This window comes from Brassica oleracea, chromosome C5 (genome assembly GCF_000695525.1).
Source record: "Brassica oleracea var. oleracea cultivar TO1000 chromosome C5, BOL, whole genome shotgun sequence".
NCBI lineage: Eukaryota > Viridiplantae > Streptophyta > Magnoliopsida > Brassicales > Brassicaceae > Brassica > Brassica oleracea.
Window position 1 is genome coordinate 46,139,182 of NC_027752.1, and position 23,675 is coordinate 46,162,856.

At 35.0% G+C, this 23,675-nt stretch overlaps 4 protein-coding genes, 1 long non-coding RNA gene and 1 pseudogene across 6 annotated transcripts; 4 read left to right on the top strand and 2 right to left on the bottom strand.

Moving 5' to 3' along the window:
* The first annotated feature begins 423 nt into the window (after positions 1-423).
* On the top strand, positions 424-6,946 carry LOC106292551 (annotated as a pseudogene). Its single transcript, XR_001260204.1, has 22 exons — positions 424-488; positions 575-752; positions 977-1,090; positions 1,333-1,467; positions 1,575-1,659; positions 1,754-1,815; positions 1,937-2,077; positions 2,147-2,275; positions 2,361-2,490; positions 2,588-2,684; positions 2,780-2,975; positions 3,064-3,224; positions 3,335-3,550; positions 3,662-3,888; positions 3,965-4,236; positions 4,315-4,742; positions 4,813-4,916; positions 4,993-5,174; positions 5,262-5,471; positions 5,561-6,028; positions 6,119-6,400; positions 6,468-6,946. The product of XR_001260204.1 is annotated as an endoribonuclease Dicer homolog 2-like (transcript).
* A 291-nt stretch (positions 6,947-7,237) lies between these two features.
* LOC106294251 (ABC transporter F family member 4) lies at positions 7,238-8,331 on the bottom strand. The gene is made up of 3 exons (XM_013729819.1): positions 7,851-8,331; positions 7,612-7,697; positions 7,238-7,534 (listed from the first exon to the last, which is right to left on the bottom strand). The coding sequence occupies exons 1-3, from the start codon at positions 8,329-8,331 to the stop codon at positions 7,238-7,240; spliced, it is 864 nt and encodes a 287-aa protein (XP_013585273.1).
* A 2,802-nt stretch (positions 8,332-11,133) lies between these two features.
* Positions 11,134-11,911, bottom strand: LOC106293932. Its single transcript, XM_013729565.1, has one exon. It carries the CDS (start codon positions 11,821-11,823, stop codon positions 11,299-11,301), a length of 525 nt encoding a protein of 174 aa, XP_013585019.1. The 5' UTR covers positions 11,824-11,911; the 3' UTR covers positions 11,134-11,298.
* Positions 11,912-12,560: 649 nt separating this feature from the next.
* On the top strand, positions 12,561-13,704 carry LOC106293422. Its single transcript, XR_001260470.1, has 2 exons — positions 12,561-12,818; positions 13,312-13,704. It is a non-coding gene; the product is annotated as an uncharacterized LOC106293422 (long non-coding RNA).
* Positions 13,705-17,300: 3,596 nt separating this feature from the next.
* Positions 17,301-18,487, top strand: LOC106292588 (universal stress protein A-like protein). The gene is made up of 4 exons (XM_013728202.1): positions 17,301-17,563; positions 17,662-17,771; positions 17,858-17,976; positions 18,263-18,487. The coding sequence occupies exons 1-4, from the start codon at positions 17,389-17,391 to the stop codon at positions 18,336-18,338; spliced, it is 480 nt and encodes a 159-aa protein (XP_013583656.1). The 5' UTR covers positions 17,301-17,388; the 3' UTR covers positions 18,339-18,487.
* A 1,003-nt stretch (positions 18,488-19,490) lies between these two features.
* Positions 19,491-23,456, top strand: LOC106293360 (homeobox-leucine zipper protein HDG8). The gene is made up of 10 exons (XM_013729033.1): positions 19,491-19,904; positions 19,989-20,106; positions 20,185-20,376; positions 20,800-21,222; positions 21,501-21,605; positions 21,732-21,944; positions 22,038-22,218; positions 22,354-22,613; positions 22,843-22,932; positions 23,031-23,456. The coding sequence occupies exons 1-10, from the start codon at positions 19,786-19,788 to the stop codon at positions 23,397-23,399; spliced, it is 2,070 nt and encodes a 689-aa protein (XP_013584487.1). The 5' UTR covers positions 19,491-19,785; the 3' UTR covers positions 23,400-23,456.
* Positions 23,457-23,675: the final 219 nt, after the last annotated feature.

Below are 23,675 nucleotides of genomic sequence, written 5' to 3' on the forward strand. Positions count from 1 at the left end.
ACCGAGAGAGAGAGAGAGTCAAAAACATTCACACTCTTCTTCAAACAATTTTCAAAATTTTGTAATTTTGTTTTCCTGGCGGAATATTCATTTCTAATTTTTAATTAATAAATTGACAGGGCCTACCTAGCTTGATCGTTCAATCATCGTGGAAAGAAAAAAACTTTTCTTTCTTATTCTGCTTCTTCAGTAAGCTTCTTTTTCGTTTCTCGATCCTTCTTCTCGCTGGTATGTCACTTTCGATTATCTTTTTTTTGTGTCGTTTTTTGTATTTTACTGGAAAGTAAGGAATAGTTGATTTGATGATTTACTTGGCTGTCAAGAATTCTCCTTTTTTTTTTTTTTTTTTTTTTTTTTTTTTTTTTTTTTTTTTTTTATAAATAGATTCTCCTCTCTCTTTGCTTTTTAATCATATTGTTTTAGATGACGATTGTTGATATGGAGATTGAGAGCGCCGATCAAGTTTCTCCTCTACCGTTTGCGAGAAGGTAGTAATGATCTTGTTACGAGTGTTAACTTTTTTTTTTCAGATTTTTCTTTTTTTTCTTATGTTTGTTTGATTTTGAAAATGCAGTTATCAAGTGGAGGCGCTAGAGAAAGCAATGAAGCGGAACACGATTGTTTACTTGGAGACTGGCTCTGGCAAGACTCTTATCGCCATCATGCTTCTCCGTAGCTACGCTTACCTTTTCCGCAAGCCTTCCCCTTGCTTCAGCGTCTTCTTGGTTCCTCAAGTTGTTCTCGTCATTCAAGTATGGCGCTTTCCTTTCTATCTATAGCTCTTATAGTATGTATTGAATGTGACTGTCTGTTGGTTTTAATCACATAAGCTCAACTTGATGGTAGTACACATTTAATTAATGTTCTGTAGAATTGGCTCATGATTGAAGTTGTTTGCATTGTCCACGCTCATTGCTGAGAATGCACCAAGTTTTAGAGACATTAGTGTTAATTTATTCCGTTGTGTTCTACGCAGCAAGCTGAAGCGCTGAAGAGGCACACGGATCTTAAGGTGGGCATGTATTGGGGATCCATTGGGGTTGACTCTTGGGATGCTCCAACTTGGAAACAAGAAGTCGATAAATATGAGGTTTTATTTCCGTATTTTTTTCTTTTTTTTTTGGCTGCTCTGGAGTGTTTAGTATATTACTTATTAGCTTCACTACTCGCCATTTCATGTTCTCTGCGGTTCAACACTTATACTAAGCTTCATCTCAATCTTTTATGCTCTGTATCTATACATATAGACTTGTGTGTTACGCCAAATGTTACTTCTACTGTTTGGAGATTTTAGTTGTTCACTCTATTTTTTCGCGGCTCTCGCAAATGCAGGTTCTTGTGATGACACCTGCTATTTTGCTCAGTGCACTAAGACATAGTCTTCTGACGTTGAACATGATCAAGGTTCTTATATTTGATGAATGTCATCATGCTCGGGGTAATCACGCGTATGCTTGTATCTTGAAGGTGAGCATAATAGTTACTCTTGGTAGTTAAACTCAGACCTGAATGAAATATCATTGTATAAGCCATCTTTTGCACTTTTGACAATATATAGCCGTTTTACATGGCAGGAGTTCTATCACAAGGAGTTAAAGTCTGCAACTTCATCCGTTCCTCGAATATTTGGGATGACTGCATCCCCTGTGAAAACAAAGGGTATAAGATTTTAACGCATTTCTCATTCTATCCTGACTGGGTTTTGTTTTGCCACGTTTGGTTTTATTCCTTCTTTCTTCTCTCACCACCTCAGGTGAAAACTTGGATAGCTACTGGAAAAAGATTCATGAACTCGAATCTCTAATGAATTCAAAGGTTGCTCTTTTCTCATCTTGTCTTCTTTTGGTATTCTCTTTCCTTTATAATGATATCTTTCTTGTGCTGTTTTTTTCTTGTGTATTCAATGATATTCATTAAATTTTCTTAATCCATTAAGGTCTATACATGTGAAAGTGAGTCTGTGCTGGCTCGGTTTATACCCTTTTCTACTCCGAGTTTCAAGTTGTACCAGCACATGGAAATACCAAGCTCTACACGCGCAGGCATAGTAGCGGAACTTGAAAAGCTAGCCAAAGAGGTATATATATTCATCGAGATTGGTTTATATCTTCACATTAATGATGACAATGTTTTAATTGCATTTCAGCATCTCTTAGCCCTTGCAACTCTGGATCTCAAATCCTCCACTGTTAATACCATAAAGAAGAGACTGTCAAAGATATGTTCATCTATAACTTATTGTTTGGATGAACTTGGAATTTTGATGGCGCTGAAGGTAATTTTTTTTTGTTTTAATTAATGTTTCAAGGTTTAGGTTAAAAAGAAAACTAACAGAGTTAGTCTTTTTTTCCGCACAACAGGCTGCTCAGTCATTCTCAGTCAGTCAGAACGACTTTGTCTTGTGGGGTCAACAAGAGAAGTTTAGCGAAACCTCCATAAAAAAGTTCTGTAGTAATGCTTCACAGGCCATTTTAGCTTACATACCTGATGGTACATTTTTGCTAGATAATTTTGATATAACTGCAGATTCATTCTTTTTTTTTTTTACTTTACCTCTGATCTTTTTTGGCTCTTTCTGCACATATAGGTCCTTACTGGAGTGTTGCTAACATAGAAAGAAATTTGGAGGCAGGTCTCATTACATCAAAAATACTCTGCCTTGTTGTATCTCTTCTTGGTTATAGGTCTGGATTGCATGCACACTTTCTTTTCCGCTTAGTACAAAATAGACCGATACACATCCGTTTAGAACCTGATCCTCTGAATTTAATTAATACAGGTCCTTGGAGAAAATACGGTGCATCATATTTGTGGAACGGGTGATAGCAGCTATGGTTTTGGAATCCTTTTTGAATGAAATTCTTCCAACCTATAATAGCTGGAAAACTAAGTACGTTGCAGGAAACAACTCTGGCCTGCAAAGTCAAACCCGGAAGAAGCAGAATAAAACTGTGGAGGACTTCCGAAAAGGCTTGGTATGGTCAAATTCTCTTGAACTGTTGGAGTCGTCTGCTTCTAGCAATTTTTTTTTTTTAATTCTGAGTAATCTCTTTTTGTTCGCAGGTAAACATCATCGTCTCAACATCTATTCTAGAGGAAGGTCTAGATGTTCAAAGTTGCAATCTGGTTGTCGGATTTGACCCTGCATCCACCATTTGCAGTTTCATACAGTCTCAAGGGCGTGCTAGAATGCCTAACTCAGATTATTTGATGATGGTGGAAAGGTCTGTTGATATCTGGTTTCGCCTCCATAGATCTTATGATCTGATTGTGTAAACATTAGCTCCATGCTCAACAAAAATTAATTTCTTTCTCTTTATGTTGCCACTTGCAGTGGAGACATGGGCACACGATCTCGGTTAAAGAAATATATTTCTGGTGCGAAAAGAATGCGTGAAGATTCTTTGAGCCATTCTCTTGTTCCCTATCAACCTCTTCCAGATGATTCATCCGGGGAGGTCTACCGTGTCGACAGCACAGGGGCTATTGTAACTTTTAGCTCAAGCGTCAGCTTAATATATTTCTACTGCTCAAGGCTTCCTTCAGATGAGTAAGTCTAATACTTAAGCAGCTTTATCAGTTAGTTTTTTTGTTTATTCGAATTTTTCTTCTTTATATTCTCTTGATTTCTGTTTTTTTGTTTGTTTGTTTGCTGGAAAAGATACTTCAAACCAACTCCTAGATTCGATATAGACAAGGATCAGGGGATTTGCATCCTTTACCTTCCTAAGAGCTGTCAAGTAAAAGAAGTTAAATTTCAAGGAAATGGAAACGTGTTAAAACAAGCTGTATGTCTTAAAGCTTGCATTAAGCTGCACCGAGCTGGTGCTCTAACTGATCATCTTGTCCCTGACATGGTTTTGAAGGAAACTGTCCAAGAAAAACTCGGTAGTTTTGCTGCGTCTTCATTTTTAGACTTTGTGCTGTGTGATAAACCACTCATCTACGAGGTTTGAGTTTGCAGGGAAAATCCACTACGACACTGAACAGCCAAGTTACTTCCCTCCAGAGCTAGTCTCCCAGTTTTCAGCACTGCCGCAGACAACATACCACTTCTACTCAATAAGGATGAAGTCAGAATTTCCAGGAAATCTTCATTTTAAGGATATTTTACTGGGAACCAGGGTTAAGCTTGAAGATGACATTGGGAACACATGCTTCCGGTTAGAAGATCATCTTGGCACAATAGCTGTGACATTAAGTTATGTGGGAGCGTTTGACCTTGCACAAGATGAGGTATTTTTGCTCATTTTTCCTTATCAGTTATCTCTCAGTTAAAATCCGAGATCAGACTCTGTTTTTCTTTGTGTTCAGATCCTTTTGTGTAGAAGGTTTCAGATAACTCTCTTCAGAGTTCTATTGGATCATAGTGTGGAAAATTTGATGGCGGCGTTGGATGGGTTGCATCTCAGAGACGGTGTCGCACTTGATTATCTACTAGTTCCATCCACTCATGAGCAAAAAGCATCTCTTATTGATTGGGAGGTGATAAGATCCGTGAACTTTACTAGTCATAAACCTTGGAAAAGGCATGTGAATTGTTCTGCCAAGGATGCTTCTTGCATTCTACGTACAAAAAACGGGTTGTTTTGCACCTGTGTCTTACAAAATGCGTTGGTTTACACACCACATAATGGATACGTCTACTGCACCAGAGGTATTCTCAGCAATTTAAACGCAAATTCTGTATTGACCAAGAGAAATTCTGGCGATGTGACCTACATGGAGTACTATGAGAAACGGTAAATATATTTTACATAGAAAGTTTAGACAATTATAAGGATTGAGTTGATACTCTTATCTTTGTTGCAGGCATGAGATTCGATTAAATTTTATGGATGAACCTCTTTTGAATGGGAGACACATTTTCACGATGCATAACAACCTTCACATGACCATGAAGAAAAAGGAGAAAGGTTCTTAATCTTTAACCGCATTATGAGTTCTTATTGGCTTCCTTATTCCTTAACTTTTATATTCATTTTGCTGTAGAGCATGACAAGGAGTATGTTGAACTACCTCCTGAACTATGTCATGTCATATTGGCTCCAATATCAGTAGATATGATCTATTCCTATAAATTCATGCCATCTGTCATGCAACGCATTGAATCTTTGCTTATAGCATTCAACCTTAAGAAAAACATCCCAAAAGTCAATATTCCAACCATCAAGGTATAACTTCAGACATTTTTTGATACAAATCATTCATGGCACTTTCATTTTTTGAATTTTTTTTTTTACTCACTTGATGAACTACAGATTCTGGAAGCTATCACAACGAAGAAGTGCCAAGACCAGTTCCACTTGGAATCACTAGAAACACTTGGCGACTCTTTTCTGAAATATGCTGTTTGTCAGCATCTATTCCAAGAATATCATACTCATCACGAGGGTCTTCTCAGCTCAATAAAAGATGGAATGATTTCGAATGTCACGCTCTGCAAATTTGGATGTGACCAGAAACTTCAGGTGAACATTCTTTAGTAGTAGTCTAAAACGGCTCCATCACCTCTGGTTCTAGAGAAATGTTTATCAAGCTCTCTATTCTTTGATTACAGGGATTTATACGAAATGAGTGTTTTGAACCTAAAGGGTGGATGGTTCCTGGCCAATCATCTGCAGCTTATGGTCTTGTGAATGATCATTTGTCCGAATCTACAAACATGTACATTCCTAGGATTGCTAGGAGGAAAAACATGTACATTGCTAGGAGGAAAAACATGTACATTGCTAGGAGGAGGAATTTGAAACGCAAGAGTGTGGCAGATGTTGTGGAAGCACTAATTGGTGCATATCTTAGCGAGGGAGGTGAACTAGAAGCGCTAACGTTCATGAACTGGGTTGGCATAAAAGTCGATTTCACAACTACGATGATCCAAAGAGAGCCATTTATACAAGCAGAGAAGCTTGTGAATGTAAGCTATATGGAGTCTCTCTTGAACTATAAGTTCAAGGATAAGTCTCTTCTAGTCGAGGCATTGACTCATGGCTCATACATGATTCCTGAAATTCCAAGATGCTATCAGGTTCTCTGTCGTGTTTCTCCATGAAGCCAAATCATATAGTTTTGATTCTGTTGGTGTTTTAATTACTGTACTAACTTGACTCTGCTGCAGAGGTTGGAGTTCCTCGGCGACTCTGTGTTGGATTATCTCATAACCAAGCATTTGTACGGCGAGTATCCTAATCTTTCACCTGGACTACTAACCGACATGCGCTCTGCTTCTGTGAACAATGAATGTTATGCTCAAGTAGCGGTGAAATCAAACCTGCACAAACACGTCCTCCATGGCTCTCATGATCTCCACAAGCACATCTCCAGAACAGTCAGTGAGTTTGAACGGTTGTCGTCTGTGCAATCCAGTTTTGGATGGGAATCCGAAATAGCTTTCCCAAAGGTAAACACACATTTCTTTTATTTATCTTTTCTCTTGAACACAAGGCCTTAATGTCATGGATTGTCAGGTTCTTGGAGATGTGATAGAGTCTTTAGCTGGTGCGATACATGTAGACTCGGGTTACAACAAGGAAGTAGTGTTTGCGAGTATAAAACCGCTTTTGGGATGTATGATAACTCCAGATACTGTGAAGCTGCATCCTGTGAGAGAGTTGACAGAACTTTGCCAGAAAGCTCAGTTCGAGTTGAGTAAAGCTAAAGGCTTCGAGAATGGTGAAGCTTACTTCACGGTTGAGGTGGAAGCTAAGGAAATGAGTTTTGCTCACACAGCAAAGGCCTCTGATAAGAAGATGGCTAAGAAGTTGGCTTACAAAGAAGTCTTGAATTCACTTAAGAAGTCTTGACTCCTAAATTTCTCATTATTGTGGAATCGAATAAAACTCTATTAAAGATCTTTCAGATGATTAATATTCTGTTTTGGTTTATTTTGGAAAAATTAACATTTTTTGTTAATTATTGCATTTATGATATCAATTTTTATTTTTAATTTAATCGTATCAAATAGATTGCAAACGATTTAAAAGAAAAAAATTCATTATTTCTTGTTATAAATTTCTTAATATAAATCCTCATAACTAGAGAATTAATTCTTGCTTTATAGTTCACTAAATATATTGTCTAATAGCATCATAACATCGGTAATCATTACAAACACAGTTTCTACTAATCCATCTTGCTACTTGGTTAAAAAAAAGCTCTGTTAACAGAACAAGACAAAACTGTATAAACCAAAAAAGAATATAACAAATGGCAAAGACAGGAAGTGGCTTAAGGTGAATCAAGCCAAAAGCCAAAAGTTCTTGTGACGTTTGGTAGTGATCAAGTAACCACCAAGCTTACGGTTCTTTGGTTTAACAGCAATGGTCATACATGAAGCCTTCTCTAAGCAATACTTGAGAACTCCAGCTCGGCTACGTCGTTTCTTCCATCCCCAACACTTCACTAGTCTCCAAACCGGCGGTTTCTTCTCTTCTCCAACCACTAAGAGAGTCACTTGTTGTTCTTTAGCTTCTGCCACTATCTTCTCTCCTTTCTCTTTCTCTTTTCCTTCTAGTCTCCTTATCTCTACCTCTATCTGTTATTGTATATACACATGATCACATTTTAGCGTTTTGAAACGCTGAAAACGTTTTTGTAAGAATATAGACTCACCCCTGGTCGCTTTGTTTGGCAGAGTTTCTTTAAAGTGTGGACGAGTTCATCGGTCTTTACTTCACGTTTCCGATTCTTCTTCTTGCCTTTATAACAAGTTCAAGATCTTTAGAAAGCCAAATAATACTCAAGATCCAAACATTTTACTCTAGTACTAAATGCGTTTTTACTTATGCCGCCGACCGAATCAGCCAATATAACGTTTTGATGATGAATTTAAAAGTGAAAAGAGATATAACCTTTTCTAAAGGGTTTGGAGAAATATAAGAGGAAAAGATAGTCATGTGATTGTAATGTGTGCTTCAAAGCCCATTCAAGAGCACCAGTTGAAGCAACCACTTTATCCACCACCACCATCACTCTATTCCCTGCCTCAGTGATCTCCTCCTTTGCTGCTTCCACCGCTTCCACTTCTATTATCTCTTCTTCACGTTCAGTTTTGCCACCGCTTACAACGCTTTTTCCATCATCATCTTGTTCCTCTTCTTCTATTTCTATTTCTCCTTCTCCTTCTACACCTTCCTCCTCTTCAAATTCTTCATACTCGCTACTACTGTCACCATCGTTTTCGTCTTCTCTAACGCCATTGTCTCCTCCAAGAAACTCGATTCTTTGGTCCCTCTCTATGGAACGAGAACCAGGTTTGAAACTGGATGTTGATGAACGGATCCTTACATGTCTTAAACTCAACTTTACTGATTTCTTTAGCGATCTAGGCATCTTTTCTTCTAAGAATCTTGATTGTAACAACCATACATTGATCTTGACTATTATTATTGTCCGCATAAAAACATACGTGCAAGAGAACAAAACAACAAAAGAGTTCCTAGGACGTGCGTACCACTAAAATATATTAGTCCGAAGCTAAGGACAGAACACATGCGTTGTAATGTAACTTTGTAATGAGACATTTTTGGCTGTTCATGGTTTAGTGTTTGTATTATAATGTTTTATATAGAAAGTTATGGTCATAATTATTTTTATGCTTTTAATTTATATATATTTTATATAGTTTATAGACGTATCTATAAATTTTTATTTTGCCGTTTCCTGATTTTTCCGTCTCGGTGCAAGTGTGCAACATAGCTTTTTATTGGATTTTCAAGAACTGAATACTGTAATACATGATTACATTACTTCTCAATAGTTAGATATCGCATAAGCGAGTTCTAGCTTCTATTGCAACTTGTTTCTCCACAATTTCTTCCAGAAATTACCGATAAATTTCGAATTACGTTCCACACTCTTCAGACAGCGAGCTAGAGCGATACCATCCTTCTTCTTCCCGTCCTTACTCACATGTGCAACCATTGTAAAACCGCAAGTAGCCGGCATCAAAGCAGTCAAATCAGCCAAAACCTCACTTGACATCACAATCTTCTTTTCACATCCATAGAACCGATACAAATCTGACTACCTAAAATTTATATTAGATCATATCTTCATAAAGAAATATAGCTAATATGGAAATATATTACATGTAGATAATCACATAGTAATATTAACATCTTAGCCAAAAAAATGAATTTAAATATCTTAGCCAAAAAATGAATATTAACATGTTAGCCAAAAAAATAATCGGTGTACCTTGGAGGAGCTTCCTTAATGGCAATCTCTTGTGTCTTCAAACGAGAAAGATTAGCACTAAACATTTCCAACACATCTCTGGCTGCTGGTAGATTCTCCCACTCTCTTGCAGCTTCAAGTATCACTATTATCCTCTGAATAGGAGGTGGAGTTGGAAGATTGAAACGTAGAGCTAGATAAGGCATTATAAGCTGATGCTTATACATAACCTTTGCAAGCCAATACGTTTGTGCAATACCAAAAGGATGTGGAGCAATACGTAGAAGACACTCCTTGTGTTTTGTCGTGATCACATTAGCAGTATCAGGAGTCTTGAGTGTTTCCAAGTAAGAGTTACCAATGCGACCGATGTACTCGTCTCCTCTAACGTAAGTCTTGTCCTTGCTCAAGTGCAATAACCCAAAGACCGCCAAGATGTTAAGACATAGGTTCTAAAGAACCTCTTCGTAGCTCTGTTGAAAGGCTAGAACATCGGCTTCATCATCGGTAGAAGGCAACTTAGTTGTACAAACTGCTTCTGTCTTAAAGGCGCTTCCTAGGGCAGGATAGATACCTACGCCTAACCCATAAGCACGAACCCAAGCTCGAAGAGGATAATCCCCAACAGAGCCAAGGTTAAGAGCAGCAATCATATGAAGAGTATATGGCTTCAGCTTGATACGTAAACGAGCTGAAGAAACATTATCAACGTTACTGCACCATGCAGAATCGGTGACAGTGGCATTCTCAGTAAGGAGATAACCAAAGTCTCGAATGTCGCAGTTAAACTGCAAGACTTTGCTTAGGTTACCAAACATTTCATCTGAATCTTCTTCCATCGTCTCCCACGTAGGTCTCTCGGAAGAAGGTGTCATCATTTCAAGACCGTCGACTACTTCACGGATCTTCTGAACAGTGGTCGTGTGTATAGTCTTCACGAGTGACTCTATCTCGGTGTAGGGCATTGAGGCGACCTTCCAGAACCTGGAGTAGAGAGTGGGGCGTGTGTGGCAGAGTGTCGGGATCGTTGTTGTCCATGACATTCCCAGTGCAGCTGGGATCTTCAGTTTCTGATGCTCTGGTAGGTATTCAACTGAACCACCCTGTACTGGGAGATGAAGATTCCTGGACGTAATAGACAGACCCGAGATTGCCTCCATGCAAGAGATATAACCATCACAAAATCCGTCGATATTTGGTATTGTATATGAACTTCCTTGGTTTCTTGACTCGGCCATTGTTGAGAGAGTATAAAAGTTTATCGTCAATGTTTTGTGAATGAGGAGAAAACTAGTCGTAGTAGTGTTATTTATAGAGGGAGACATCGACACAGAGCGTTTCGAGCCGTTAGTAACAGGCAAAAATGTCAAAACTAGGGTTTCTCAAAGTATGGTTCCAAGGCCTAGTTACATTTAATGTAAAGTCTTAAAATTAAACTACTACCAGCTTCCAATGATACATCGAAGCTTTTCAAGACCGAGTTTTATTGCCTTCCCAAGAGATGTTTTCTCATTTTGTATATAACGGATACTTTGTAGTTAATATAGGCGTGGAGAAAATTACTCTCGAACACACACATGCACATTGTTCTAGAAAAAAAACTTTACTTTTTCGTTCATATGAAAAGAACCAACGCAGATTTATCTTTCCCCATAATTCATTAACTACATGGGATTAACGGGAAGAAAAGAGAAATCTCATCCCGCAACAGATTAACATTTTTATGAAAAAGTTCAAAAAAAAAAGTGATGAAGAAGAAAAATAAAACATTTTAGCAAAGTGGATCATTTGTTGTATTAGGTCAAGAGTTCTTTATATTGGCTTTGTTTGTAAACTTGTAAAGTTACAGAATATGTGGACAAAGATAAAGTTTTGTATTTGTTCATTTGAAATCAAATGAAAATTTTATCCATAAGATTTTTAAGTAAAGTATAGTTTTGTATTCTTAATTTACCAATGATTCCACAATCCACAAATTAACCCCCAATAAAACATTTACATAAGGGAAACAAAACCTATATCTGGACTAATATTGTCTCGTTCTGGTACATTAATACCACAAAAAAAAAGAGGCACTTCAGTAAATAAAATAAATAAATAACAGATCGGGTTGTTGTAATATTACAACGACACGTTTTCTTCGACAATTGTCTCCAACTCTGGCTTCTTAGATTTGGAAACAGAGATCCTATGCATAAACTCCACCGCCGAGAAATCTTCTATATCTTCAAGATTCAGCTTCGTTCCCTTAACCAACCTCGCGTTTTCATCTTCCTCCTCCTCTGGAGACACTTTCCTATTGTCACAGCTTCTCAAACGTTTCTTGCCGGCCATGAAGATCCGAGCCATGTCGGATGCATTGGCTGCGGAAGCCACACGCGTCATGGGGAACGCGACGTATACATGGCAGCCTCCAACGTCTAGGTCGTCGTCGGCTGCGAGAGGGATGAGTTTACGACCTATTTTTAAGGACTTGACGTCAACGAGAAAATGGCTTGGCATCTCCATCATGAGCTCGGCTGCTTTTGTTGGTACGTTGATGTCACGTACTTCACCGTCCGGGAGAATCACTTTAGCCGCCGGTGATGATGATGATGAATTAGATGAAGTCGTTTTGCTTAGAGCGCATGAAACGTAGTTGCCCATATAGTTGAGTGTTTTGTTGATCAAGAGATCTAGAGATTATGTGTGTAAGATGAAATATTTTGATTTTGAGAGGATCGAAGAAGACAAAGGAAACTTTATATATAAAATCTAAAGATGTGCGAATGACTTTGATAATTTTATACATTATTAAATTAAAAAATATGAGGATTAGTATGAATTATAAGGTGAAGATGGGACAGGTTTGACATTAGATAATTGAATCCGCGTCTTCATTACATAAAACATATTATATGTTATATTTTAGCCATATTTTCAGAAATCTAAGCCTATGTTTACTCCGCGTAAAAAGCTAACCAAGTCTTATCAATTCATTTACAAGTAATAATTAGTCATAATGTTATGATGGCACACAACTTCAACATAATACTGATTGAAGTATCTTGATAAGTTTATGAAACAACTTAATATTTGGTTGGGACGTATCCTAAATACTTCAAGGGTTTGATACTCTCAAATTTCAAGGAACCGGAATGTTTTGCGTCATTAATGTTTGTGGTATGTATCTTATGCAACTTTTAAAAGAGTTTTTATTTTCTTTGACATATTGTACAGAGAGTGTTTAAAGCATAATAATTTGAAGAGAAAATTACTCAAAATGACTCTAGTTATATATCTAATTACTAGAATAACTCTTATATTTTTGTATTTACTAGAATAACTTATAAGGAAAACAAAAATACCAAAATATCCATTTTATTAATAGGAATAAATCTTTAATTGTGTAAAAAAAAAATTAGAAAATCCCCACTTCTCTTTCATTCTAGTAAAAAACGTCGACAGAAAAAAAGAAGAAGAAGAAAGAGCTAGCGACTTCCATCTCCAAAATCTCCAACAGTTCCTTCTCCATTACCACTTTCGAAGGTCATGAACGTCTTCAATTCTGAACACCCCAATCTCATCTCGTCTTCCTGTCTGTTGTCGTGGACGAACCCTAACTCCACACCACCACCTTCGATTCCCCGAAACTTGAACTCGTAAGTCATAAATCCATCTTAATTATGTTTGTTGTTCTTTGTTGTTATTATTATTTGATTGATTGCAATTTTAATTTTGAAAACCCTAGTTCCCAAATCCCCTTTTCCTCTGAAGTTGAACTCAAAAAAGTGTATATGCATGTAAAATCGATTAGCAATACGATATTGTTTTTTTTAAATTGAAAAACCTTTGTTTCTATATAACACAGCAATGGCTATTGAAACAATGTACTGATGGTAGCCGATTGTGTTTGTTGTTTATCGCAAAATGGCCTCATCTCTGCCATTAGAATGTATCCTCTGCGCTTATACAAAGTTGGGAAAACACCTATTCAGAACAGGAGCATGAATTATAGTTTTTTTTTTAATGTTCAGATGGTTGAAGAAGCTGTTGAAGCTATGGGGGTATATTTAATTTTTTTTGTTCTCTGCATTGACTTTGTTTTTTTTTTTATATAGATATTTTTACTAATTCTCATTATATATTATTCAGTCATAGGTGATTCAGAAATCAATTGACAAAATGGATTGCCAGTACAATGTGCTGTGAAGAAGGAGAAAGAAGCTAAGAAGATGATGGAGAAGGAGGATCTTGGGTGTAACTTTGATGGCTTGAATGATCAGATTATAACGCCATTGCGACTAAAGTTGACGGCTGATATTTATGAGAAAGTGACTGAGAGAGTCGAATAAATTAGTCTTGTATTTTGGTTTTTTGGCTACTGAATAACAGATGTATAACTTGCTGGGTTTTTGGCTTTAGACGGATTTATTACTTTTTTGGTTTTTGGCTTTAGTCGGGTGTATTATTTTTCTGGTTTTTTGGCTTATAAATAATGGATGTATAAATTACTAGTTTTGGTTTATGAATGATGGATGTATGACTTCTTTTTTTTCAAATTTCTACTTTCAGCAGACAGAAATTATGAGATCAATGTTTTTCCAAGCAATAAGGATTGGAACAAGTGATTAAACCACCATGAAAAAGAACAATTTGATAAGAAAAAAAAAAGATCTCAATGTTTTTCCAAGCAATAAGGATTGGAACAAGTGATTAAACCACCATGAAAAAGAACAATTTGATAAGAAAAAAAAAAGATCTCAATGTTTTTCCAAGCAATAAGGATTGGAACAAGTGATTAAACCACCATGAAAAAGAACAATTTGATAAGAAAAAAAAAAGATCTCAATGTTTTTCCAAGCAATAAGGATTGGAACAAGTGATTAAACCACCATGAAAAAGAACAATTTGATAAGAAAAAAAAAAGATCTCAATGTTTTTCCAAGCAATAAGGATTGGAACAAGTGATTAAACCACCATGAAAAAGAACAATTTGATAAGAAAAAAAGAGATGAAAGAGATGATTACAACTACAAAATTTTTCATAATTATGAGCTTAATTAACTTAAAAATAAACCAAATTCGAAATTAATGTAAACCGGTTTGAAATTAAAATTGGTTTACATAAACCAAGTTTTTCGTCAATAAATCTGTCACAACATAAATTAAAAAGTATATCATCACATAAATAAGAAGTCTGCCAATAATTTTAAATCGGTTATATAAATTTGCCGTAATAAAATAAGTCTAACATTACAAATAAATCTGTCTATTAAAAAATAAGTTGACCACATAAATCTACCACTTATAACAAATTTGCTACCTCATTTGATAGACATATTTTTAAAAATCTATTTTCTAATCAAATCGGACAATTATCTCTGCCGTGTGAACAAATCTGACGTTATTAGAAAGTCTGACACCACTTTAATGATAGATTTCTTTTTCTACACAGATTTATTATTCAACAGATTTTTTTTTTCTAAAACAAATCTGCCCTCGAAAATTAATAAGGATATTTTGGTAAATTTTTTTTTTTTGTTATAACTATGTGTAAGGGCAATTTTGACCAAAAAAATATTCTAATAATTTTTTAAAAATATGAATCATTCTAGTAATTACACAACTAATTTGAGTCATTCTAGTAAACTTTCTTTTGAATAATAAAAATGCAATAGTCAAAAGGCTATACATTTAAAAAGGTTAGGGGAAATACAAATATTGCGATGAGTCAACGTAGCTACCATATTTTATACATTGCGCGAACTGTGGAAGAGACGGTCACAAGATAATAATCATCAAACATTACAGAAATGTATGTCAACATGAAATTATAAGTTTTTTACAAAAAAAAACATGAAATTATTAGAGGCTCAAAGTGTGGAAGGAAGGTCGCGAATCTTATTGTATTGCTTACTTCCAGTTGCTATTCCAAATTTTATAATCATACGATATGATAAGATAAAGTACTAGTTTATACTAATAACAATCAATGATTTTTTTTGTGCCATCAATAACAATCAATGATTATAAGTTAATTAATGTAAAAGAAACTACACAACGCGTGGGACGGACGGTCAGTTCCACGAACCTCCGTACTTTCGGTTTGATGATTTATTGAGAAACCTTTGACTTCGAGGACGCGACGTTTCCATTATCCACGATGAACGTCAAGGCCTAACCTTTTGCTTGTTAATTAACACTCTTATTTCTGATGTGATTGTCAAATTCAAACTTCAATGAAAATCGAATATTATATGGACAATCGTTATACTGAATTGATTGATAATCTGATTTCTTATAAAAAAGTTGAAAACATGTAAAAAGTAAACCGTATAGTGAGATTCATTTCGTTTTCTATATAGTTGTTGTGACATTATGGTTTACATAATCATATTGTATATGTTACTGTTGTTCAATTTCTAGAAACGACCATAACAGTTAATATTATTAACTAATGTAATCTAGTTCAAACAACCAATTACTAAACGCTAGAATCATACCTAAAATATCTCTATGATAGGTTAGTGTATCAGGGGTGGGAGTTTAGGTACCCGTTCGGGTTTAGATTAGGTATTTCGGATTTTTGAGTATTTCGGTATACATGTACAGAATCCGTTCGGGTATTTTTGTACTTCGGGCCGGGTTCGGGTATTTTTAGTTCGGGTTCGGTCATTTCGGATCGGGTTCGGATATTTAGATTTTGAAAAAAAATAAAAATTTTGAATTTCTCAAATTTCTTGTATTTAAAAATATAACTTTCACTTAACTAATTTTTTTTTATCTTTAATAGATTGAATGGTTAATAGATTTAGACATGATATTTTGAAACTGAAAAAAACACTAATTTGGTTATTGTTTTTAAATTTTGGATGTAACTTTTTGTTAATTCTTGAAATAAAAAGTTTGACATGCATTTTAAGTGAGTGTCAAATCATTTTATCCGTAATTCTATGTATATCATATGAATTTAAAGTATGTGTAGTATCAATATAAATATTTTATATAAAATAAGAGATGTAAACTAGAAATAGATGGTTAATTATACATATGTTCGGTTATCTTCGGATATCCATTCGGGTTCGGATATTACATGTTCGGATTCGGATATCCAATCTCTCCTAATTCAATACCCGTTCGGATATTTTGCTACTTCGGTTCGGGTTTTTCGGATCGGGTTCGGGTGCAGCTTCGGATATCGGGTAAAATGCCCACCCCTATGGTGTATATCCAAAAGATCTTCGTACCTATGATTGTGTATTCCTTTTCTCTCCTATACATACAGAAGCCTAAAGGCTAAAACACATTTTATAAGGCTTCACTTAAGATCCAAGCATCAAACAAAACCACTATCACTCACATTTGTTTGATTAGCAATATACACTATGCCATCGTAATTAAGCCCAATGAATATTTAAACAACTTATAATTAATTAACTGTCGGCCCACGACTTCTGATTATCAGTTTTTCTTTCTGATATTTCATTTTCCCCGGCCATGAAATGTTTTTTCTTGTAAAAAGGTTGCTTTCATAGGTTGGTATCTAGTTCCATCGAACAATAAATAATGAGTTAATAAAAGCTTATAAAAGAAGAAAAGTTGAAGAATATAATTGCCTTTGCTAAAAGTTGACAAAGAATATTAATTTCTTGGGCAGCAAGTGGTATAAAGATAACTTCACTTTAACACACCATATATCAAGTACTTATCTTCTATGGGTCTTCAGTGACACACATCATTTCTTTGCCCACTACCAAGTCAAGACATTGATTAACATATAATTAAGTTACATATGTAGCTAAAAATAAAACAATTTATTTATCAACAATATATATATATATATATGTATATTTCTCTTGACAAATGAAATGAGATGTTAATAAAAATTCACAGTGTTATGCAAAGATAATACATACAAACTTAGTTAAAATTCATATTGTGATGAAGAAAGAAAAAAAAAGTGAAAGATAATTATGTCCTAATTGACTATTTGTAGTGTTTTAGGAAAAGTAAGCAAGAGTGCAAGACAGATCACCTAGAAACTTCAAGAATCTCCCCATCATAATCTGAAAACAGCCAAAAGAAAAAGCAATCATTAAATATCTAGAATTCTGTGTGCCCAATTATTCTCCAAACCATCAAACCGGTTAATACTATAAATCAGACTAGCTTGCTTCCTTAATATCTCACTTAGAAATCATCGAGAAAGAGAAAGAAATAGAAATAGAAATGGTTAAAGCACGTACGGTGGGTGTGGGAATGGATTACTCTCCAACGAGCAAATCGGCTCTTCGGTGGACGGCTGAGAATCTCCTTGACGATGGAGACACCATCATTTTGATTCATGTTCAACCCCAAAACGCTGAGCACACCCGCAAAATCCTCTTTGAGGAAACCGGTTCACGTATGTATATAATTACCATATTTTCATATTTTTAGAAAGAAAAAAATATCTTAGTTTACTTGTGATCATTTAAAATAATTACTAACTAATTACTGCAGCTTTGATTCCCCTGGAAGAATTTAGAGAGGTTAATTTCTCTAAACAGTATGGACTTGCTTATGATCCGGAAGTTCTTGATGTTCTTGATACTCTCTCTAGGGCAAAGAAGGTATTTTAATATTACAACTACTATTGTTTTTGGTCGTCGTTTCAGTTTTGTATTTGTTTCTTTAAATGTTTTTTTCTTAATTAAAGGTGAAGGTGGTGGCAAAAGTGTATTGGGGAGATCCAAGGGAGAAACTTTGCGATGCCGTCGAAAATCTAAAACTCGATTCTATTGTTCTTGGCAGTCGAGGCTTGGGTCCTCTCAAAAGGTAATACATTGTTATTATAGTTTGAATTGCTTTCCGATTTTTTCATTATATAGAGGAAGTAGAAACCTATAAATTAAGAACCGAAACTGCTTTGTTGTGGTGTAAAATTAATTTGATTTATATTTGATTTAAATAGTTACTTCTGTTACTAAATTGATCGAGCATTTTTATATCTATACATGAATACACGAAAGAGACGCGTATACACACATAATTATAGACTATATAGCAAGTAAGGGTCTGACTAATGAATAATGTGTACGTTATCGTGTTTTTTTTTCTGTAGGATGTTGCTGGGTAGTGTGAGCAATCATGTGGTGACAAATGCAACATGTCCAGTCACGGTTGTTAAAGCCAATTAAGTCGATTGTTTTTAAAAATTTGGAGTATACGTTTCGACTTGTATGTTGTATTCATACATTAGTCTTTCAATAAACTAAAGTAAAATGAAATCTGTAGTTATCAGTTATCACTTTTGTTTGTATGTAAAAAAAACATGAAAAACAGCACATAGACTATGAAACGGAGAACACAATGGGACACATCCCACACGCTGTACACGCCACCAGAGAATAAAGAAAGAGATGTTAGATATACCGGCCTGGCGGTTACGGGACTATAAACGTAAAAACGTTTGACAAAAAAAAAAAAACGTAAAAAAACAGAAGTTTGGTCTACTATATTACAATTATATCTATTTTCTAGCCATCCATTTCAAAAGCTTTGTTATATGCCTTTGATATATCTGGACCAATATTAATATGATGGTCCAAATATGAAATTAAATATATATATATATATATATATATATATATATATATATCAATTTAAAATAAATAAAATTATTTATTTTATCTTAATTTTGTATTCAATTAAATCAAAATTTATTAAAATATTGGTAAGAAAATAATAAAATCTAAAATAAATTGTTTAAATTTTTTATTACTGAACATGGCGCATGAAAATGCGTAGTATATTACAATTATCTATTTTCTAGCCATCCATTTCAAAAGCTTTGTTATATGCCTTTGATATATCTGGACCAATATTATTATGATGGTCCAAATGTGATTTTGATGAATTCAATCCAATCTGCTGGTCAAATGTGTAATATTTGAACATGGGAAAATCTATATAGCTTGATTTTTGTAAAAAAGAAACAAGTTTCATAGTTGATTTGATTGGATAAATGGTTGATCGAATATTCGATAATATGTGTTTGATCTTGACTTTAGAAAATCTGTGTTTGATCTACTAATCCAAATATGAATTGAAAGTTGGGTATATACACAAAAAGAAATATAAGATTTCAACCTTAAAAGTTGATTCAATCATGTGGTAATCAGATGATTCAGAACGATTGTATGGACCAGATCGTAAGTTATGTTTATGGGCCGATCCAGAATAGATTCGATAATTATCCAGTATCATAATGAACTAATCCAATTTGCATGGTAGTCATTGGGTTCGATTAGAACCGGTCAATCTTGAATCACTGATAATCTATTTTTTAACTGTTATCTCTAATACATATTTGAATTTCAGAACAATGTACACAAAACAAATCTAGTATATATCTCTAATACATATTTGAATTAAAGAAAACTAAGAACTACCTTTTTTACATATAATAGTACCCACTCTAATAGTAATATATATATTTTCCCTTTATTTCCATTTTATATACTTATATTTTTTTTTATTAGCATTGCACCACCTTTTCCATATAAATGCTCACAAACTTGTGAATTAACAAAAAAAAACAGCATTGTTACGGAAGCAAATCTACTTCTTCTCTGTGAAGAACGAATGGATTATGATGGTGATGGAAGCCCAGACAACGAACACTATACTTCAGTAAATGCCATGTCAAAAGAGAAGAGGATTTGTCATCGTCACACTCCTCAACAGATTCAGAAGCTAGAAGCGTAAATCTACTTATCAATCTTTTATTAGTTTTTAAAATTTGTTGAGTTTTTTTAATCACTGATTTTTAATTTTTATGAATGAAGTTATTTCAAAGAATGTCCTCATCCAAACGAATCACAGAGACAAGCGTTTTGCGATGTGTTGAACCTCGGGATAGACCAAGTCAAATTTTGGTTTCAGAACAAAAGAACTCAAAGCAAAGTAACTATCTTAGCAAATCCTTTATATTTAATATTAAACTAAATTTTATTTTATTAATATATTTTTCATTTGCTATAGGCTCAAGATGAGAGAACTTCAAACATGTTGCTTCGTGAAGAAAATGAAAAGCTCCGATTGGAGAATGCTGCGATGATCGAGGTTTTAAAGAATGTGACTTGTCCACCTTGTGGCGGTCCTCCATTCGGCAGAGATGATCGCGAAAGTAATCTCCATAAGATGCGTCTAGAAAACGCTTTCTTCAAAACGGAGGTTATCATTCGATTTCATTTCTCTAAACCAACACATATATCAATATTAAAATTTTGTGATATTTGTTTGATCCATCATCATATTATTCATGTTGATTTATGAAACAAAATTATATTTATCTCTACTCGAAAATGATAATATAACTTCAAAATTAGATACTAGTATGCTGAAAATGATAACACGTATCAGATCAATAGTAAACTACTGGTTATATGATGTATATATTTATCTATGTATTAACGATTGTTCAATATAAATGATTTTGTAAACTACTTATTAGCGAGAAAATTATTTTCGTAAAACAAAGTAAACCATTATAATGGTTAAAAGCGATGGAGTAATAATATATCTTGAAAATGCGTTTTTTTTTTGGTTTCTAACTGATAATCCATACTAATACATATGTTTTAAAATAAATTTTAGCGTGACAGCTTGGCGGCAGCCAATAACAAGAATCAACAAACCATGTTGGACTCACTCACTTCTGTTCAAAGACAGCAAACCTTTGAAGCTCTCACCTCATATGGAATGAATCCATACAATCAACCTAGCTCATTAGAATCTCAAACCATCCAACCACAACTACTACCCCAAATGGATATACCGCAGCTGTCTGAAACTGCGGCAACTGCGGTTGAAGAGCTTAAGCGGCTATTTCGTACCGATGAATCTCTTTGGGTTATGTCGTCTATTGATAGAACATATGTGATTGATCAAGAGAGCTATGAGAAGTTCTCGCACTCAATCAAACATTTCAGGAACTTGAGTGCTCGTGTCGAGTCTTCTAAAGATATCACGGTGGTTCCTATTGAGGCAACAAGCTTGATTGATATGTTCTTAGATTCGGTATGTATTCAATTATGCAAAATAAATACTAGTATTATATTAATTAGCTGAAAATTAACTGCTGCATTTGCAGTTGATATATGTTTTTAATACGAATTTTTAAACTTTATATTATACATATTTGTTTAAATCAATTAGAAGACCATGCATTTTAATCGGACATTTCTTCTTATTTTTGCAGCTTTCAATAGTTTAAATGTGTGTTTGGAAAAAAAATGATACACTCCTAGTGCTGGAGATAGTTATAGACAAATGTGACATGCACTTTTTTATTGCAGGAGAAATGGAAAATGCTTTTTCCAACGATCGTGAACGAGGCCAAGACGATTCATACGCTCGGATCCGAGCTTCCGATAAATGAAAATTGCAATGTCTTGCAAGTGGTAAGAAGTATTTTCACTGTGGAGCTTAAAAACGTTATCAATTAAATTAGTTATGTACAATATATTGTCCTACTCTAAAATCTGATTCGATCTTAATATATGTGATATATTTTTGAATGTCGATAGATATGGGAGCAACTACACATATTGTCGCCACTAGTGCCACCAAGGGAGTTTATGATCGTTAGATGCTGCCAACAGATCGGTGAAGGGCTCTGGATTATTGCTGATGTGTCACAAGACTCACAACACATCGTTAACTCTGACCAAGCCAGTCCGTCTTGTTATAAACGTCCTTCTGGTTGTCTCATCCGATCCTTGCCCAATGCTCACACCGAGGTGTCTATTGCCTCGAACGATCTCAACATGTCTATCAATCCGTACAAATTTATTCATTATATTTTCTTATTTGATGTTACTGAAATATTTCAGGTAAGGTGGATAGAGCATGTGGAAGTGGACCATACAACCGATACACATAAGATGTATCGAGAGCTTGTAAGTGGCAGTTCGGGCTATGGAGCTAGGCGTTGGATCGTCACCCTTGAGAGAATGTGTGAGAGAATGGCTCTCTCCTCCATCCTAATCATGCCGGCTACTGACTGGAGTGAAAGTATGTTTCATGTATTTTTTAATTTTACTAATCAAATATATATATTTCTTATAATCAATATTTTAATTTGTGATAGTGGAATATTTAGTGACATTAGTTTTGATGTTAATGATAAAGATATAATTGTTTTGACAGCTATACCGACAGTGGAAGGACGAAGGAGTGTGATGAAATTAGGGGAAAGAATGTTGAAGATCTTCAACGAAATGTTGATCATGTCCGGGAAGGTTGAGTTCCCGCAGCAATCGAAATGTGGAGTCAGAATCTCGATCCGGATGAACATGGAACCCGGTCAACTACCCGGTTTAGTTGTCAGTGCTGCATCTTGTCTCTCAATCCCTCTCACTCCTTTGCAAGTCTTCAACTGCCTGAGAAGCAACGACACTCGTCACCAGGTTTCTTTATTTATTTATTTATTTATTTTGACGAAAAAAGGCCATTATTTATTTCCTTTACCTGCATGCATTATTATCGACAACATAGTATATACGATGAAGGACCAATGGTCTGAAACATCTAATATATGCTATTATCCCTATTGAAAGCTTCGGATTGGCATGTTTTTCCCTCCTATCGTTGTTTTGAGTCGCGTCTTAACAACAAACCACGTTTGCATGCAAACAGTGGGACGTTCTTTGTCGTGGAAACGCAATCACTGAGACCGCTCGCATTTTCACCGGATCAAGTGGAACAAACTGCATCAACCTACTCCAGGTACATACAGTCCCTGAACTGTCTCTTGATAACTAATCTTTGGTTATTATATACATAAATCACTAATACTCTTTACTTGTATTTATATCCAATATTAGCCTACACCACCGTGGGATATTGGACAAAATATGGTACAAGAACCACACAAGAAGATGATGGTGCTACAAGAGTGTTACATGGACGCATTAGGAGGCATGATAGTGTACTCTCCTCTTGACATGGCTACAATGAGTATCGCTGCATCTGGGGAAGTCGACCCTTTGAAAATTCCAATCCTTCCTTCTGGCTTCACCATCTCAAGCGACAACAGTGAGGGAACTTTACTCATGTTGGCTTTTCAGATCCTTAACTCTGATGAAAACAGTAAGACCAGAAGTGTGAGTGAGATTGCAGTGGACAGAGTGAGTAGATTGATCAGCCAAACTGTTCAAAGCATCAAGCTCATGCTCAATTGTCCTCCTGAGTGAGTGAGAGAATATTCTCTAGAGGATTCTCTTTTGTTCTTTTCTTTTTCTTTTGGTTTTGAGAGAATATACTCTTTTGTTGTTGGAGATATTTTTATATATGCTGGATGTTGGATGATTTGGATTGCTTATAATGATTTTCCAAAGACATAATTTTTATGGTGTTTTTTTTTAAAATTTTATTGTTTGGGCCTTTCGTTGGTTGGTTATAATAATTTTCACATAGAAAAATTTTAAAACTCAGAACTAAAACATTTTTTTTGTACAGTTAACTCAAAT